Raw genomic sequence first — 19,158 nt, forward strand, 5'->3', positions numbered from 1 at the left:
GTTAAAAATCAGAGATGAAAAAATACTGCTGGGACAATTAATTATTGTGTTGAAGAAAATAAAATGGCATCCCTGTTTATTACTGCACACAAATTAGTTCCAGGTGGATTAAAGACCTAACTATAATAAGTAAACCTTTCACACTTTTAGAAGACAATATAGGAGTTTATCCTTAGGATAAAGCAACATTCTTTATGCTTGAGGTAAGAAGCATTTCTTAAGACACCAGAAACATAAAGTATAAGAGAAAAGTTGAGCCAGGCACAGTGGTGTGATCCTGCAGTCCCAGCTACCACTTGGTAAATAGTAGTAGTGTTCACACTCTTCAGTGCCCTGACCACTGTATCACAAGTTTGAAGATTAGTAGAGAGTACAAAGAATAGACATAAAACTAATTATGTTTTTAGAGAAAAGTACCATCTGGAAGGTCGAAGTAGAGGTTAGAAGTAAAGTACAATTAATAATGAGTATATGTATTGAGCATACCAAATCTGAAAATCCGAATTCTGAAGTGCTCCAAGATTTGAAACTTTTTGAGCACTGACATGATGCTTAAAGGAAATGCTCGTTGGAACATTTCAGATTTCGGATTTTTGGATTTGGTATGCTCAACTGGTAAGTATAATGCAAATATCACAAAATCTGAAACACTTCTGGTCCCAAGCATTTCAGATAAGAGATACTCAACCTATTCACAACTTCTTATTAAGTCCAGTGGCTTTTACAAAAACAAAACCCAGAAACAACTAGGATGTGTCTTCAAAGGTGCAAGAAAGTGAGAAAGCAGGTGAGAGGAGGTGGTTGTGTGTGAAGAATAGTCACCACAGTCTGGCTGAGCTTGCTCACTGTAACTGCCTCTGATCATCTGCTTTTGACAAAATGCTGTATGGAGAGCTTGTTCAGTTTGTTCATACTGGTGGTTCATTGCCAGGCAAATCTGTAACGTGTGGTGGACGACATAGTGAGACGGGAAGAAAATTGCAAATGATCCTGAATATTCAGTTTATGCCTGCTTGCCAATAAATGAATGAAGTGCTCATGTTTCCTTCTTACAGATTCTTCACAGTTTAGAATTTTTGTATAGAGTTCCTAATGCATGTTGGATGGTTCTAGTTGGTCAGCTTTTGAAATGAAAAGTCACGTAGATTTCTTCTTATAAAAATATGTGGTCATCAACAAAATGGAAAGTATATACGGCCATAATGAAGAAATAAAATACATTCATAATTCTGTTCACCCACAGATAACCAGTTTTTAGACTTTAATGAATTCTGAAAATTTAACTGATGACACAAAATGTGGATAAAAAGAACTGGAGACTGAAATTACAAGGAAGGAAAGGCTGAGTAGAATTTGCTTGAAAGGCCGAAGATAAGGAGTGCTTCATAGGATTACTGTCTTAAATAGTTGAAATAAAAGCTTTGGTGTTTAAACTAAGCTTTAGTAATTTGGAGTCTTTTCTGTGTTGAGTATTGAATACCCCAAAAGAGCTAGATAAATAAGATACTGTGTACGTACATACTGTGTTTTTTGGATCTGAGAACCCAAGATGGCTCCTAAGTGACTAACAGGCAGGTAGGTAGCATAGATATTGCAGATATGCTAGACAAAGGGACTACTCACGTCCCAGGTGGGACAGAGTAGGTTGGTGCAGGATTTTATCACACTAAGAATGGCACACACTTTAAGACTTATGAATTGCTTATTTCTGCAATTTCCTGTCAGTGTTTTCATACTGTGGGTAACTGAAACTGATTTCCATGGAAATTGAAACTGTGAATAAAGAGGGACTACTGTAATTTAAAACTAGTAGGCGCCTTATGGAAGCACATTGGCATATTTGCTAATTGCTACTTACTGTCATAAAAATACTAGCAGTCATAGTTGTAAAAGAGAAAATGAGATTTTTAGGATCTGTTTTATTGTTTGTTCGCTATGGTTATGAATGCTTCCATTTCAGGAAGGAACATCTGCCATGGAAAATCTGAATGAAATGCAGTGTATGTGGTTTCAGACAGAGTGCATTTCAGCTTACCAGCGTCTGGGGAGATATGGGGATGCCTTGAAAAAGTGCCATGAAGTAGAAAGGGTAAGTAGTTAGAATTTTTACTTCAGTTTTCTTCTCTAAGGTGATGAAAAAGGCAGGTAGTTTTCTACACAGGATCATCTGCCTCTTCTAACTACTCTGGGAGCTTCATTGTGAAAAAATTCTTAATCTTTAATCTTCCACACATTCAGAAGTTGTAAAAAAATGATTGTTTTTTTGATCCTCAAATGGTTATGCTTTTGACATGTCTATATATTTTTATTTGAAGGAAAAAAACATTAATTTAGTAAACATTATTGCTATTATTAACATAAATTCAAAATTTCTGTTCCCCAATTAGGCCATTGTTTGCTTTTCATCGCTAGCCTAAGAGGACACACAGCTGATGGCAACCTCTCTCCCCTTTAAAGCGTCAGGATCTGGTCCCCAGTCAGCCTCTCTCCAGTTTGTCTTCCCAGGATGTTTGTTCTCACGTTCAGTACTCTGTACAGCAATCCATGGCCAGTTTGGAGGCTTATTTTATTGCTTGCTTTTAGGATGATGTGTGCGATGTGCCTTAGTGAGGGGACTTTTCTTTTCCTTTGTGTGAATTTTTGTTTTCCTGTTCTTTGTCATCTCTGAAGCACTCTCCTTCCACATGGACCACAGGAGGAAAAGAGCCGCAAATGCACCCCTGAGGCAGTCCTCAGCAGCCCTCAGTTGTGGGGGCAATCGGCACCACTGTTCCCATGCCGACGCATGTAGAACCACAGGCATCGTAGTCAGGTGAGCCTGATGTCTGCACCGTGGCAGTCACTTTGGCCTTTTTCCCATGTGAAACTTCTGAGGTTACTCACCAGGAAGGCTAAATCTTACGGGGTGGCTTTTGATGGGAACTAGAACTAGGGTTATACCTGAGGATTTTTAGAAATAACCTAATTTTTTATTTGTTTTGGGTTTTTGTTTTTCCTGCCTTTTTAAGCTTGGGCTTGATGGCTTTATTTCTGAGAAAAATCCTTCTCATCTTCTTGAATATTATATAAAGTCCTTGGATAATATGTGAAATATCCAAGCATTCTGGCTTAAATCAGGTTCTTATTTCTGTGATAAAATTGCAGATCACTAGCTTGTTTTAACACTTCCTTCAACTGTGGTCCCCAACCATCTGTAGCCTGTTAGGAACTGGGCCGCACAGCAGGAGGTGAGCGGCAGGCCAGTTAGCAAAGCTTCATTTGTATTTACAGCCACTGTCCATCCCTCGCATAAGCTTTGCCTCCTGTCAGATCAGCAGGAGCATTGGATTCCCACAGGAGCACGAACCCTATGCTCCAAACTGCGCATGCGAGAGATCTAGGTCACGTGCTGCTTATGAGAATCTAATGCCTGATGATCTAAGGTGGAGCTGAGGCGGTGATGCTAATGCTGGGGAGTGGCTGCAAATACAGATTATCATTAGCAGAGAGGTTTGCAATGTGCTTGAGTCATCCCAAAACCATCCTCCCCACCCCCTGTCTGTGGAAAAATTGTCTTCCATGAAGCTGGTCCCTGGTGCCAAAAAGGTTGGGGACCACTGCCCTAGAAGACCCTCACTTTAAAAACATTCTGCTTGTTATTAAGGAAAGATACATTTTTATCAACCAGGGCATTCTCAGTGTGGGAGGTGAGTTGTTTTCCTGAATGAAGAAGCTGCTAGGCACTTATGGAATAGTAATTCCAACAAGACCATAACCAGAAATTTAACAAATTGTCGGTGTTTGTGAAATTTGAATATCCTAAGGATCATTATAGGTGTGAAATTCTCGAACTTAAATCCCATTCCTCCTAACGTTAATGACTATATGGCTTTATTCTTTTTAATATTTTTGAGAATTTTTAGAATATGATAGGTAGATCTTCCATTACTAAGTTTCATTTAGATGATGCGTTCCCTTAAATTTTAGTGATATGGGCTGAGTTGCATGGAATAAAATTCTGTAATGTCAGATCAGCTACTTTTTAGTTCAAGAAATGATTTAATTGTGGAAAGCATTTTTTGAAGAAAAAAATACAGGAATTAAAACGTGACAGAATTCATCACCCTCTGGTCATGTTACATAATTATTGATAGAAATTATAATCGTATTTAGGATTTGTTGTTGGCATTTGAAAATAGAAAGAACTAGAAACAGATAAATAAGAAAAGAGCATATTCTTATGCTACTTGTAACCTAGTCTTTTTATAATTAATATATCCATACTAAAAGCAAATAAAACTTAACTTTTTTATAGTTAATGTGTTCTACATATGTGGTTATATGTAGAAAGGTGAGTGTTTAGTACACATAGGGTGACTAAATAGGTTGACCTAATGATTGTTTATTAAATTAATTTCTAATATAATCTAAAAGAAAACTCTTAATGATATCATTGGAAGGATATAGGAGTAATTACAAACTTCAAAGATTTATTATAATTGGTATCTGCATGAGTTGCCTTATACATGGGTTTTAAGTGTTTTAATAAGGAAATGAACACCTCTCAGAAATAAAACTTAGCAGTTTACCTTCTAAACAGAAGGTTAATGAATTGAAAAATAAGTTCAAATGATGGCCAGATCTTTCTTCTGCCTTCAAGAAGTCTTTTGTTAAAGGCAGTTGCAGCTAAGGTATTTATTGCAGTGAGCTCTTAGTAATTGAATTTAAAAAGTTAGCATTCTAGAGTGGCCCAGTGTAGCACCTTTTCTGTCTTCATCTTGCCCCTTTCATAGAATTTTAGGATTATATGTAAAGGTTATGCAGTTCAACACAACTTGATGTTTAAAACTTGAATTTTATTAAAACAAACAAAACTACTTTCTTCGAAATATTGGATGTACTCATGCCTATAATAATCCTAGCACTCTGGGAGGCTGGGGCGGAAGGATCACTTGAGCTCAGGAGTTTGAGACCAGCCCGAGCAAAAGTGAGACCCTGTCTCTACAAAAAAATATAAAAATTAGCCAGGTGTGGTGGCACGTGCCTATAGTCCCAGCTACCTGGGAGGCTGAGGCAGGAGGATCACTTGAACCCAGGGGTTTAAGGTTGCAGTGAGCTATGATGATGCTACTGTACTCTAGGCAGGGCAACAGAGAGAGACTCTGTCTCCAAAAAAAAAAAAATTGGATGTAAACTGTGTTCAAAATAACATTATAATATTTTAAACTATTTTATCTTTCAAGAATTCAGTTTTCTTTCTTTTTTTTCCTCTATTAGACTTCGAGTGATTGGGCTCTCATTCTTTTAGTGGCCAACCTAATTTGAAACAGGGCAATAAATACATATTTATAACTCTGATAAGAGATGGGATTTCTGATCTAAACCATAGGAAGTTCATAACTTTATCTTTTGTTGTATCCTAATCTTTATCAAATTGACACATGCTTTATAATGACATATTCTCTGTAAAAGAAATTGAGTTGCTTGATCTGATAGTTGATCTTGTTATTATTTTTTAAGTTCAGAGGTTTTTATTGCTTTTCACTTATTATAAGCTCTTGTTAGTTACATTTGGGACCTCTAAGAGCTAATGGGCAGAATCTGTGCCAGAAGAGAGTACCTAATAGGGAATTCCTAAAAAACACAACCACCACCAAGCTCTAAAGCTATGAATGGCTTTTTTTAATTCTTGATGAGGGGGAAAGAGTTAAGGGCATCAGTTGTATATGTTAAGATTTGAATACCTAGTTTTCTGCAGTGAGCTGATAAGTGATTTTATCATGCCCTTCACGTTTGGCTAAAAAGTGCAGGGAAACTAACTTTATCTGTTTGTTTTATCTAGTATATCTTTATGTTTTACAAATTTAGAGACTAAAATATCAACCCAGGATAGTACAAGGGAGAGCTTTGTGATGATGGAGTAGTTCTGTATCTGGATAATGGTGGTGGTTACATTAATCTACACATTATAAAATCACAGAGAACTATAAACAGACATTGTACCAAAGTCAGTTTCTTGGTTTTGATGTTGTACTATAGTTATGTAGGCTGTAACCTTTGGGGAAAACTGAGGGAGGGGTATACAGGACCTGTATGTACCTCCTTTGCAACTTCTTCTGTATTATAATTATTCTAAAATAAAACGTTAAAAAAAAATCAACCCAGGTTTATTTAGTTGTTCCTATGTAGAATTCTGCAATATACTATTTCTTTCCAAAAGCAAAAGTATTAATAAGCCATAGATGCAGTATCCTGCTTTTCCTAATTTAATCTAGCCATATTCTGTCTGTAACTGTTAGCTAATTATAGAGTGATTAACCACCCAGGTTAGCTTGAGGCTAAACAGGCTCCCAAGACACAGTGCTTTCAATGGGAAAACAGGGAAAGGCTCTGGCAGAGTGGGATGAGCTGGTCACCCTATTTATGGAAGACATTAACTGGAGAGAGGCAGCCTATGGGCTAGTACTGATAAAGAGGCGCCTTAAATATTTGGGGTTCCATGTGGCTCCCTCTGAGACTTGACTTAAAATCTGTGTCTATTGATGCTGCTAGGAATATCTCTTGAAGCTTGTCATCTTTCTTTTTACACATTTCTCAACCTAAACAATATCCCATAATCTTTTAGATGTTTTCATCTCATGTGTTGCATGAGTTTTAGCACTGCTATTTTTCCTTAGTCAGTTGTATTGAATTTTAAGATATTCTTATGGTGCTAGATATAACTTGATTTACATTAAGGCAAACCACTAACAACTTTATGAAATATGTAACCCATTGATTTTTAAAAAATAAAACCAAATTCATGTTATTGTTTTTGAGTTGACTTGTGTTATTGGTGGGAAGAATACAGTTTTCAAATGTATTAAATAACGTCATTAAAGCATGGCTTTTTAGTCATAAATACAAACTAATATGAAATGTTCATTTTTTTTTTTCTATTTCTTGCCCTCTTTTACTATGTACTTTTATTCTTAGAATTCTTCTCTTAAAGTGTCAGGTACTTAATATAATTCTGTGTATAGTGTGTTTCTAATTACCAAGATAATCATCAAATGATTATGGAAAATTACTAATGTGTCCTCCACACAGTGCTTAATTAGACCCCAAAGACAGAGTGAACATGAAGTAGTAGAAGAGCTTGACCTATATTGGTGTACTGAATCATTCATTTTTCCGTATAATTTCGGAGAAGCTGAAGTAGGAGAAAAGAAAGAAGTCAGAGGTAGAAGTGCTTGTAGGGAGACAATATAAGTAAAAAATTGTTTTATTGTGGGGTAGGGGGTTAGTGTTCTTCTTTTAATGGAAGGTATTAATGGCCATGGACCCTTTGAAAATTGGATGAAAGTTTTGAGCTCTCTCCATAGGAAGAAGTTGTTATACTTATTTATACATAGTCTCCAGATTAAGAACTTCTGCTAAAATGGAAGGCAGGTAGGTTAAGAGCTTATTGAGTAAGAGAAAGCCATAATGGCCTGCATTTGTATAGCAGTTTACAGTTGCGAATGGACTTATTTGATCCTTTAACAACCTTAAGAAATTGGCTGTGTAGATTTCTTTATTCCTAACTTAGATTAAATAATTAAGGCTCTAGCTTATCTCTTGAGTTGGCAAATACTGTGCTTACTGAAAGTCTACGTAGTTTGCTAGGCTCTGTGCCAGGCAGTAGTGATAAAGATGACAAGCCTTGCCCTTGAAGAGATCACAGTTGAGTAGAGCAATCTGATTTAAAAACATTTAGTGTTTTAGTCTTTATTTGGAGCTCTGTTAAACTCTGCCATGCTAGTTTTTAGGGACTGTGGAGGAGAGACAATTTATTAAACTAAAATATCAATATTTTTTTTAAAAACCCAATCTTTTGACTTATCACATTGAATTTGAGTGACATCACAAAACATTTATAGGGAATGGAGATGATTTGTAGGAAAGAAACTCTAGAACTTGAATGCAAAGAATTTGATGTCCTTTATAGGACATGGGAGAGGGCAACTGTGTGAAATTGTAATTGATTAAATTGTTTTTGGGACTTTTTACAATTTTCTTTCAAAAGGTTGACATTATTGACATATATGTAAGAGATAATTTTGTGGTTTTGTTTTGAAGCATTTTTTTGAGATAACCGATGATCAATTTGACTTCCATACATACTGCATGAGAAAGATGACCCTTCGTGCCTATGTTGACCTTTTGAGATTAGAAGACATACTCAGAAGACATGTCTTTTATTTCAAGGCTGCTAGATCAGCGATTGAAATATATTTGAAATTGTTTGATAATCCCTTAACCAATGAAAGCAAACAACAAGAAATAAATTCAGGTAACTGAAAAAAAAAACTTTCTTAAAAAGATTTCAGAAGAACACTAAATTTCAGAATGTCATTGGTGTAAACAGTACATGGAAAAGTGTATTGTCAGGTGGATATCAAGACAAACATTAGATAACTGATAATGCCAAAAAATAAAAGTGTCCAAGGTGAGGAGAGGACTTAACAAAAGGGGGGTGATGATCTGTAGCTGGATGCTTCTAAATTACCCTAATGGAATGATGTGCAATTTTTCTTACTGTTATCTTCAGAAAGACCAGTTCAAGAAAAATAAGAAATGTCTATGGGCTGGTTTCGTTTTTTCTTCTATTTTTAAATTGTAATTAAAAACAGCTTTGAGCCACTTAGGGAACGGTGAGAATATCTGCACAGCTCTTTATTCACTAGAATGTTAACATTTAGGAATATTTTTGAAATAGCATGGAAGCAAATTTCTAAACTTCTATTTCTAATTTTATATAGTGTTTATCATAGGTGTTTATGTGCATTATCTCACTTATTCTTGGAATATTCCAAGAGGAGACTAGTTGGTGATATCAGCCCGACTTTACGTAGTTAGAGACTTAACACTGAGAAGGCTGAAATGATTTGCCTGAAGTCATATATTATATAAGAGACAGAACTGGGCTAGGTTAGTTTTGGTTAATGCAGCATTTACTGGTTGCCTTTTGTGTGCCAGGTTTTGTGCTAGTCACTGGGAATACACTTTCTAAAAACTTGTATGTAGTTGCCTCCCCTCTCCAAGCCAAAAAAAAAGAGGTATACAGTTGGCCCTCTGTATCAATGGGTTCTACATCTGTGGATTCAAGCAACCACAGATCAAAAATATTTTTTAAAGTGATTGCATCTGTACTGAACAAATACACTTTTTTTGTGTCATTTTTTCCTAAACAATACAGTATAACAACTATTTGTATAGCATTTACATTGTATTAGGCATACGTATAGACTTTAATATGATTCACCAAAAAAGGATGTCATTATATGACAAAGCAAAAGGAAGGTGAAAGATCTAAAGCTGATCTAGAGATAATTTGAAGCATACTGTGGGAGGGTGGAAGATGTGCACAGGTTACATGCAAATGCTATGCCATTTTATATCACAGGCTTGAGCATCCACAGATTTTGGTATCCTTGGGGGGTCCTGGCACCAATCTCCCACTGATACCGAGAGATGACTGTACTAATGGTATGTATTGTAGAAGAACATGAGGGAAAATGCAAACATTGACGTAGAATTTTGTTCATTTGGATATTTGTAGAAAACCTGTCAGCCAAAGAATTGAAGAAAATGCTTAGCAAGCAGAGAAGAGCTCAGAAAAAAGCTAAATTAGAAGAAGAGAGAAAGCATTCGGAAAGGGAACGTCAACAAAAGAATCAAAAGAAGAAAAGAGATGATGAAGAGGAAGAAGCCAGTGGTCTTAAGGAAGAACTTATACCTGAAAAATTAGAAAGAGTGAGATGAATTTATTGTCTTTGCTATTTGGTAAAATTTATGCTTATTTGGTTTTGTTCTGGCCATTAACATGATTTATTTAAATCTATAAATCAGAAGCTATTTGCAGTATTTCAAGCTCATTATGATAGCTATCAATTATCTTTGAATGACAATATGAAAATTATACATACAATTGTAGTTGTGATAGAGTAATGGCCTTCCAACGGTGTCTGTGTTCTAATCCCCAGAACCTGTGACCATGTGACCCTATATGACAAAGGCGAATTAAGATAGTAGATGGAATTTAAGGTTGTGATTAGCCAACCTCAAGATAGGGAGATTAGCTTGGATTGTCCATGGGGGCACAATCAGAAGGGGTCTTAAAAGTGGAGGGGGATGCCGGAAGAGGTCAGAGTGATGTGATGTGAGGATTCAACCTGCTGTTACTGGCTTTGAAGATGGAAGGAGGGGATCACAAGCTAAGGAATGTGGGCAGTCTTCGGAAGCTGAAAAAGGCATTGAACAGATTCTCCCCTAGAGCCTCCGAAAGGGAATGTAGTCCTGCTGACACTTTGATTTTTAAGCCCAGTGAGACAGACCTGTGTTGGACGTTTACCCTGCAGAATTGTAAGATGATAGAGTTCTTGTTGTTTTAAGCCACTAAATTTTTAGCTGTTGCACCAGCAATATAATTGCCTATTAAATATGGAATCATTTTACCTTATATGTTTTACTAGGTATGCTTTAGCTACAAAGAGAGAGCACCTCATCTCCAGGATTTTCTCAAGGTGTTAATAGTTATTTTGGGACCAGATTTAGGGAAATATTTAGCTTTCTGGTTCCTTCACCGTAAATCTAGTACAGTTGACTCTAACTACGCAGGTTTGAATGGTGCAGGTCCACTTATATGTGGATTATTTTTAATAATTACGTTGCAAATTTTTTATGGAGATTTGTAACAATTTGAAAAAGTTACAGATGAACCACATAGCACAGAAATTCTGAAAAAAAGAAAAAGGTATGTCATGAATACATAAAGTATATGTAGATACTAGTTTATTTCACCATTTACTACCATAAAATATACATAAAGCTATTATGAAAAATTAAAATTTGTTAAAACTTACATTCTCAAACACTTCAGACAGTACAGGGCACCATTCACAGTCAAGAGAAATGTAAACAAACTTAAAGATGCAATATTAAATCATAACTGCATAAAGTTAACTGTAGTACATGCTGTGCTGTTGTAATGACTATGAAATTATAGCTCAAATGTTGCAGGTACCTCCTTGAAACACTGTATGGTGCTAATCATCTCTGAGAGAGCAGTTCATTTCTCCAATAAATTGCATATCTCATTATAATGATCTCTTGAGGTTCTCACATAGTTTTCATCGTGTTTAATACAATATTGTAAACCTTGAATAATACCGTGGGACCCATATGAAGTGCCACTAGTGATGCTGGTAGTGCACCTAAGAAGCAGAGAAAAGCCATGGCATTATAAGAAGATGTTGAATTGCTTGATATGTACCTTAGATTGAAGTTTGCAGCTGCTATTGCCTGCCATTTCAAGATAAATGAATCCAGCGTAAGGACCACTGGGGAAAAAAGGAAATTTGTGAAACTGTTGCTGTAGCTACAGCAGCCAGTGCAAAATTTGACACGTTTTATGGAATGCCTTTTTATCTCATGTTAAAAGTGAAGCTTTTATATGGGTGCAGGATTGCTATAAGAAAGGCGTGCTTAGACAAGTTAGTATGATTTGAGAGAAAATGAAGCCATTGAAAGATAAAGCAAAAGGAAGGTGATGGAAATTCTCTAAAGCTAGAGAATTTAATGCCAGCAAAGGATTGTGTGATAATTTGAGAAAGAGTTTTGGTTTTTAAGGCCGGGCACGATGGCTCATGCCCGTAATCCTAGCACTCTGGGAGGCCGAGGCAGTAGGTATCGCTTGAGGTCAGGAGTTCAAGACCAGCCTGCGCAAGAGCGAGACCCTGTCCCTACTAAAAATGGAAAAAAATTACCTTGGCAACTAAAAATAGAAACAAAAAAATTAGCCGGATGTGGTGGCAAGCGCCTGTAGTTCCAGCTACTCAGGAGGCTGAGGCAGAAGGATCATTTGAGCCCAGGAGTTTGAGGTTGCTGTGGGCTAGGCTGACGCCACAGTAGCTGTAGCCTGGGCAACAGAGCAAGACTCTGTCTCAAAAAAAAAAAAAAAAAAGAGTTTTAGTTTTTAAAATGTCAAGATAACAGGAGAAACAACTTCTGCTGACCAAAAGGCAGCAGATCAGCAGATGAGTTCCCAGATACTGTTAAGAAAATCATTGAGGAGAAAAGATATCTACCTAAACAGGGTTTTATTTTGTTCTTCTTCTTTTGTTTTTTGAGGCAGGGTCTCAGTTCTGTTGCCCAGGCTGGAGTACAGTGGTGTGGTCATGGCTCACTGCAAGTCTTGAACTCCTGACTCAAGTAATCCTCCCACCCTAGCCTCCTGAGTAGCTGGGGCTACAGATGCACACCACCATGTCCAGCTGTTTTGATTTGGTTTTTTTTTTTTTTTTTTTCTTTTTTGGGCATGTGGTAGAGACGGGTCTCACTATTTTGCCCAGGCTGGTCTTGAACTCCTGGCCTCAAATAATCCTCCCACCTCAGCTTCCCAAAGTGTTAGAATTACAGGTGTGAGCTGCCATGCCTGGCACTGAACAGGTTTTTAATGTAGAAAAAGTGCCCTATTCTAGAAAAAAATGCCACAAAGGACATTTATTAGTAAGGAAGAGCAGTGAGCACCAAGATTTAAAGCAGGAAGGGGTAGGCTAACTCTGTTTTATGTAAATGCAGTCTAGTTTATGATCAGGAAGACCCTCATCTGGTAAGCTGCTAACCCTTGAGCTTTTTTGCCCAGGCTGGACCCAGGCCATCCTCTTGCCTGGGCCTCCCAAAGTGTTGGGATCATCGCAGTGAGCTACTGTGTTCAGCCAACCTTTGAGCTTTGTAGGGAAAAGGTAAACACAAGCTGCCAGTCTTGGTTGTACAAAATGAAGACTTGGGACAACAGGAACCTTTTTTTCTGGAATGATTCCATCAGTGCCTAGTCCCTGAAATCAGAAAGTACATTGCCAGTAAGGAACTGCCTTTCAGCGTTCTTCTGATATTGGACGATGACCCAAAACCTTGTGAGTTCAACACCAAAGCCTACTTGCCCCCCCAGACACAATGTCTCTAATTCAGCCTGTAGATCAGGACACACAGTCCTCTATGGAAAGGATTGCCAACACGGTGGAAGAGAATCGTGATAGAATATTATGAAAGTCTGGAAGGATTACACCATTGAAGATGGAGCCATCATCAAGCTTGAAACAACAAATTCCTGCTGGAGAAAACTGGGTCCAGATGTAGTACATGACTTCACAGGATTTACAATAGAGCAAATAAAGGAAATCATGAAAGACTGTGGATAATGGCAAAAAAGTTGGCGGGGTGGAGTTTCAAGATTTGGGTCTTGGAGAAATTTAAGAGCCGATAGGCAGCAGAGGAAGTAACAGAAGACATCTCAGTGGAGACGAGTGCTTCCGAACAAGTGCCAGTCTGTGAGGAAGAGGATGTAGAAGAAGCAGTGCCAGACAATACATTGACGTTAGATCTGGCAGAAGGTTCTGATCTTTCAAGACTATTTTGGACTTTTATGACATGGACCTCTCCATGATATGGGCACTAAACTAAACAGTGGAAGAAAGATTGCTACCATATGGAAGCAGTTTTAGAGAAATGAAAAAGCAAAACAGTCAGACAAATTATTATGTATTTCTGTAAATTTGCACTGAGTGTGCCTGCCTCTCCCATCTCTTCCGCTTCTTCTGCCTCTGCCACCCCTGAGAGAGCAAGGCCAACCCCTCCTCTTCCTCTTCCTCAGCCTACTCAAAGATGATGTTGATGAAAACCTTTATGATGATCCACTTCTACTTAATGAATAGTGAATGTATTTTATGTTCTTTATGATTTTCTTAATATTTTGTTTTCTCCAGCTTACTTTGTTGTAAGAATACTGTACATAATACATATAGCATACAAAATGTGTTAATTGACTCTTTATGTTTTGGGTAAGGCTATTAGTAAAGATTTGGTGGTGACAGTCACAAGTTACTTGTGGAGTTCTGACTGCACCTTCCTCAAAGGTCAACTGTATAAGTATTTTAATTTTCATTACTTTTTCCTCACTTACGTGGTGGTATTATATTTGTCTCCTTTAAGGTAGATGTTTTTAGATTCCCTTAGATGATACAAGGGAATGTCAGTAAGTGGTGTACCATCTCCTTAAGTGTATGGAGTAATTTTATGTACTTTTTTATTTTTTATAAAATTATCTTGATTTTATATAAGAAAAACCATACAGCTCTTTCTGTTTTGAAAATTATTGACTGTGTACTTTGATTTATTTGCAGATGGTTTTAAAATATTTTCTTACTTATTTGATTATATGAATAAAACTGTCTAAGTTACTTCATATGTGTTAATATGAAATTTGGAGGGAAATTTAACTTGTATAGCTGTTTTTAAAATAGAATAATTTTCCTTTCTATTTCAAAATAGGTAGAAAATCCATTAGAAGAAGCCATCAAGTTCCTTATACCTCTTAAGAACCTTGTTGCTGATAACATTGATACTCATCTGTTAGCATTTGAAATATATTTTAGAAAAGGTAATATATAGTTTGAGTTCAGTTTTTAATCCTTTTATATTTGTGACCATATTCAGTGTGACAAAATCTTTGTCAGATCTATCTTTGTTTCTTAGATTTTTACTTCAGCCTTCCACAAAGGCCCTTAATCCTCTTTTCCTTTGCTACTCAAAACTTTGTTAGATAATGAATTAGAATATTGCTTTCAAATCCAGTTTAATAATAGTTTGAATAATCATATACATTGTTTACCCAAAGCAATTTTTCATGAGTTTTCAAGCTTTTCTTTAGAAAGCAAAAATTGTCTTTCATAACCAAAGTCATCTTTGAATTTTACTTATGAATGTTTTTAAAAGGTAACATTTTGTTATTGAATTTAAGAGAGGCTAAAGTAAAGGGTGAAGGAAATATCACATAATTATGCTATTTTTTTATATTTTTTTCTGACACAGGAAAGTTTTTGTTAATGCTACAGTCTGTCAAACGAGCTTTTGCCATCAACAGTAATAACCCATGGTTACATGAATGTTTAATTAGATTTTCTAAATCTGGTAAGTATAAAAAAGGTAATGTTTATGGAGAAGCAAATATGAGCTGTCTTCCATTAAGCTGGATATTGAAGAGATTTGCAACAATGTAAAGCAAAAAGAAAAATGTTTATAGTATTTAAGTGAAGAAGTATCTATAAAATGTTAGCCAAGAGATGCACAAATTAGTGCATTTTTAGACTAGAATGTATTTATATTTCAAAGGAGCAATAATATTTTTACTATGTTAAATATATCAAGCTTAATAATAAAGGGCTTTCAATAGATTTTTTTTCAAAGGACAGATCAAAATCAAAACCAAAAAATCCAAATGTTTTTGTTTTATAGTGTCTAAGCATAGTAATCTTCCAGACATTGTGAGCAAAGTTCTATCTCAAGAAATGCAGAAAATATTTGTTAACAAGGATTTGGAAAGTTTTAATGAAGATTTTCTCAAACATAATGCTACCTCTCTTCAGCATCTACTTTCAGGTTTGTATTTAGTTCCTAGGGTTAAATTGTTTATGGAAGAAAACAAACAAAGCAGAGAAAGAGCTTTAAGTGCAAAGATATTTATTGAAATGTTGTATGTAAGTATGGAGAAAGAAGAATGGGAACAAATTTAATGTATGTCCAATAATAGGGGAAACAGTGGTAGGTTCATCAGATGTAGTACCAGGTAGTCATTTAAAGTGATGTTTATTCAAAGGATTTGTAATAACAGGGGCAAGTATTTTTACAATATCTTAACAGAATTGAACATATTATAGGATCACAATTATGCATGAGAAAAAGGCTGAAAGGAAGTGTATACCAAAGCTTTAATGTTGCCTTTGGGTGTTGTGGTTATCAATGATTTATTTTTTCTTGTAATTTCCAGGAGAAATATAAACTGGATTTTATTTTTAAATAGTTTTTTTAATTACTTATTTTCTTTGTGAATATATTAATACATTTTCCTGTTGTCCACCCACCTTGCTCCTATGTGATAGTAATTTGTTCCTTAGATGTTTTATTATAGAGTATCTTTTTTTTTTCACAGTCATTTGGCTGAAATACGCATTGATGCCCCAGGGTAGCCCAATTTACATTTTGAATTATATCCTTTCTAAGGGGAGGAAGTTGTTAAATCAGTGTTCTTATTGTAAATATTTAATAACCATTTCTTTGTGAAGGAAAAAAGCTCTGATTTGTAGTGTTTTTCCATGATACAAATACTGTCGTTGTGGCCCCAAGTTATCAATGGCATGTCACTGAATAGGAAGTTGGGAAGAGATGTCACAGTTGGCTCTCAAGAGCTGTTGGTCTCCAGCCCACTGCTAATTAAACATTTGAAATCACACTTTTATTTTAAGTCACTGGTAAGTATGTATCAGATAAAATATAAGGCATAGGAATTTATTCATTTTGAAATGCCTTGGTATTTTAGGTGCTAAAATGATGTATTTTCTGGACAAGTCAAGGCAAGAGAAAGCAATTGCTATAGCCACTAGACTGGATGAAACTGTAAAAGATAAAAATGTAAAGGTAAGATTTATCACAGGCTGATTTATAGATACTGAGTGATCTAACAAAACATGTGTCTTTACAGTATAATTCTTAAGTGGGCCTTTAGAGTTATGCCTGGATATAAGTCTCAGCACCAGCAATTACAAGCAGCGTAACTTCAGGAAAGTTATGTCTCTTAGCTTCCTTTTCCTCATTTTTAAGATGAGGATGAAAATATGACCTATCCTACAAAGTCAGCATAAGAGTAAGCTGAAACAAAGTGTGAAGTGCTTATTGCCTGGCACAGAGTAAGCACTCAGTAAATGTGTGCTATTGTTATTAATAAAGGACACTTTCATTTTTAGTGATCATAGTTTTAGAGGTTCCTTTCCTCAGATATTAGAACTTTACTGCTTTTACAAAGGACTTGCAGAGTTGATTTCTTTCTTTCTTTTTTTTTATGGCCCCAGCTGAGGTCTAATGCAGAGTTGATTGTTAATGTTCCTTTTTGAGGTGATTACTTAGTGTAGGTAACAAGAAGTTATTTTAGACTGAGGCAACTTTCTCTTGGTCTAATTAAAAAATTGCATCTTTTGATTAAAGTGATTATTAATTGAACTTCTCATTTCTTAACAATTTGTATTTTCCCCTTGTTTTACTAGACTTTAATAAAGGTTTCTGAGGCCCTGCTTGATGGCAGCTTTGGGAACTGTAGTTCCCAGTATGAAGAGTATAGGATGGCCTGTCATAACCTGCTTCCGTTCACATCTGCTTTCCTGCCTTCTGTGAATGCAGTCGACAGTCCCAGCACAGCACTGAACCACACAGCGAACTATGATGTTTTGGCAAATGAGATTTGAAACCTCATAGAACGTTGACTCCTACAGACTCATAGCTGAATTCAGATCAGGGTTTCTTTTCCAGGGTGCATTTTAACATAGGTGTGAAATGAAATTATAGAAATTATAAACAGTATATTCTGTAAGCTTCTTTTATTCTTTATCTGACTCTGCCAATTTACATAAACATTTGTTAAAATTGCCTGTTTATACTTGTACAGTTTTTCTTAAACTCTCAGATTATCAGCATTGTGGTAGCTGCTATTGCATCTATGTCATAATTATGATTATTTCTTATTAAACTAACTTGTATAAGCCCTACTACATTATTTTCCTTAGATCCTGGTTTCAGGATCTATGTTTTGATCCCTTGTCTTACTGGTTTTATTATTGTTTATTTGCTTGCTCTTTAATTAAAAGATATGAGTTTTAAAGTGTCAACTATGTTAAAAACAATATGGAATTCCTCTTGGCAGATACTGAGGTTTATTTTAAAATTTAATTTGCCACTTTTCACCTTAATTTCTCATGATTTGCCATTTGCTTTGTAATACCCATCAAAGTGATATTTTCTGGTTGAATAAGGGTACTCTAGTTTTATGTAGATTATTCAGAATGTGAAGATTGGTTTGCCTGTCAGTCATGGAAATTCACTGGTAAATTTGTTGCATATCTCTCTATACCAGTCTTAAAGATCCACAGGCAAGAATTATGCCTTTTTCACTACGTTGCTTTGAATGTTAATAAGTAGTTTATATTGATGTCCTTCAAGGGAGCATAACAGGGCAGAATACAAATTAAAACCGAACATTGTTACTCTTACAACCATGTGTTAACTATTAAATGCATTTTTGTATCTCAGCAAAATGAGAATTTACACTCATTAGTTTAACTATTAAGAAATAGTATTGTTGAACAATATATTTTGGGGGGATAGCTTCTTGTTCTATCTTGTACAGAAAACAGTAATGGAATCACTCAGTATGTTCAGAACCTTGTAAATATATCTGTAATATTAATGTTTCCTTTTAAGGCAAATATAAATTCGAAAAGGGAGATTTTATTTAGACAAACAGTTCTAATTAAAATGGCTTTCCTTTACCCTAATCTATTTAGATTCACAATTGTTGAAAGAGGAAAAAACTCACTGTAAAATAATGCCAGCCTAGATAATGCTGTAATGAATTATTTTGTACACAGTTGCTTATTTGTGGTTTGTTATTGTTTCACACTATTAATATTTTTTGCAAAGTATTTTTTGAGGAAGTAGAAAATCATCATAATCTTTTCAAGTTTTACGAAGAATATAATTCTCGACAACCACCTACCAACTATATTTTGATACCTTGGTAACTTGTCTTCTTTTTGGTGTTTTAATAATTTTAGAACTGCAGGGTGTTCCAGACTTAAGATTGTTTGACTTAAGATTTTTTGACTTTACGATGGTATGAAAGTGATATGCATTAAGTAGAAACCATACTTTGAATTTTGATCTTTTCTTGGGCTAGTGATATGTGTTATGATTCGCTTACATGAGGTAGTCAACAGTTTAGTATAAAATAGTCTTTGTGTTAAATGGTTTTGCCCAATTGTAGGATAACGTAAGTGTCCTGAGCACATTTAAGGTAGGCTCTAGGGGCCAGGAGAGGTGTCTCATGCCTGTAATTCTAGCACTCTGGGAGGCTGAGGTGGGAAGATTGCTTGAGGCCAGGAGTTTGAGAACAGCCTGAGCAAGAACAAGACCCTAAGACCCCGTGTCTACAAAAGTAGGAAAGTTAGCTGGGCATGGTGGCATGCACCTGTAGTCCCAGCCACTCAGGAGGCTGAAGCAGGAGGATGGCTTGAGCCCAGGAGTTTGAGGTTGCAGTGAGCCACAGTGATGCCA

The 19,158-nt window shown here is 35.9% G+C and overlaps 1 protein-coding gene across 4 annotated transcripts in view; it reads left to right on the forward strand.

The window, feature by feature from the left end:
• The window catches only part of NAA16 (N-alpha-acetyltransferase 16, NatA auxiliary subunit), a 58,025-nt gene extending 39,553 nt beyond the window's left edge, over positions 1 to 18,472 (forward strand). For all 4 annotated transcript variants that reach the window (XM_045566796.1, XM_045566797.1, XM_045566798.1 and 1 more), the window contains 8 exons: positions 1,961 to 2,089; positions 8,080 to 8,293; positions 9,563 to 9,756; positions 14,332 to 14,440; positions 14,872 to 14,970; positions 15,295 to 15,438; positions 16,376 to 16,473; positions 17,097 to 18,472. In XM_045566796.1, coding sequence (XP_045422752.1) covers positions 1,961 to 2,089; positions 8,080 to 8,293; positions 9,563 to 9,756; positions 14,332 to 14,440; positions 14,872 to 14,970; positions 15,295 to 15,438; positions 16,376 to 16,473; positions 17,097 to 17,294 — 1,185 coding nt within the window. In that variant the 3' untranslated portion in view covers positions 17,295 to 18,472. The remainder of the gene's footprint in view (positions 1 to 1,960; positions 2,090 to 8,079; positions 8,294 to 9,562; positions 9,757 to 14,331; positions 14,441 to 14,871; positions 14,971 to 15,294; positions 15,439 to 16,375; positions 16,474 to 17,096) is intronic.
• Positions 18,473 to 19,158: the final 686 nt, after the last annotated feature.

Source organism: Lemur catta, chromosome 13, assembly GCF_020740605.2.
Source record: "Lemur catta isolate mLemCat1 chromosome 13, mLemCat1.pri, whole genome shotgun sequence".
NCBI classification, from domain to species: Eukaryota; Metazoa; Chordata; class Mammalia; order Primates; family Lemuridae; genus Lemur; species Lemur catta.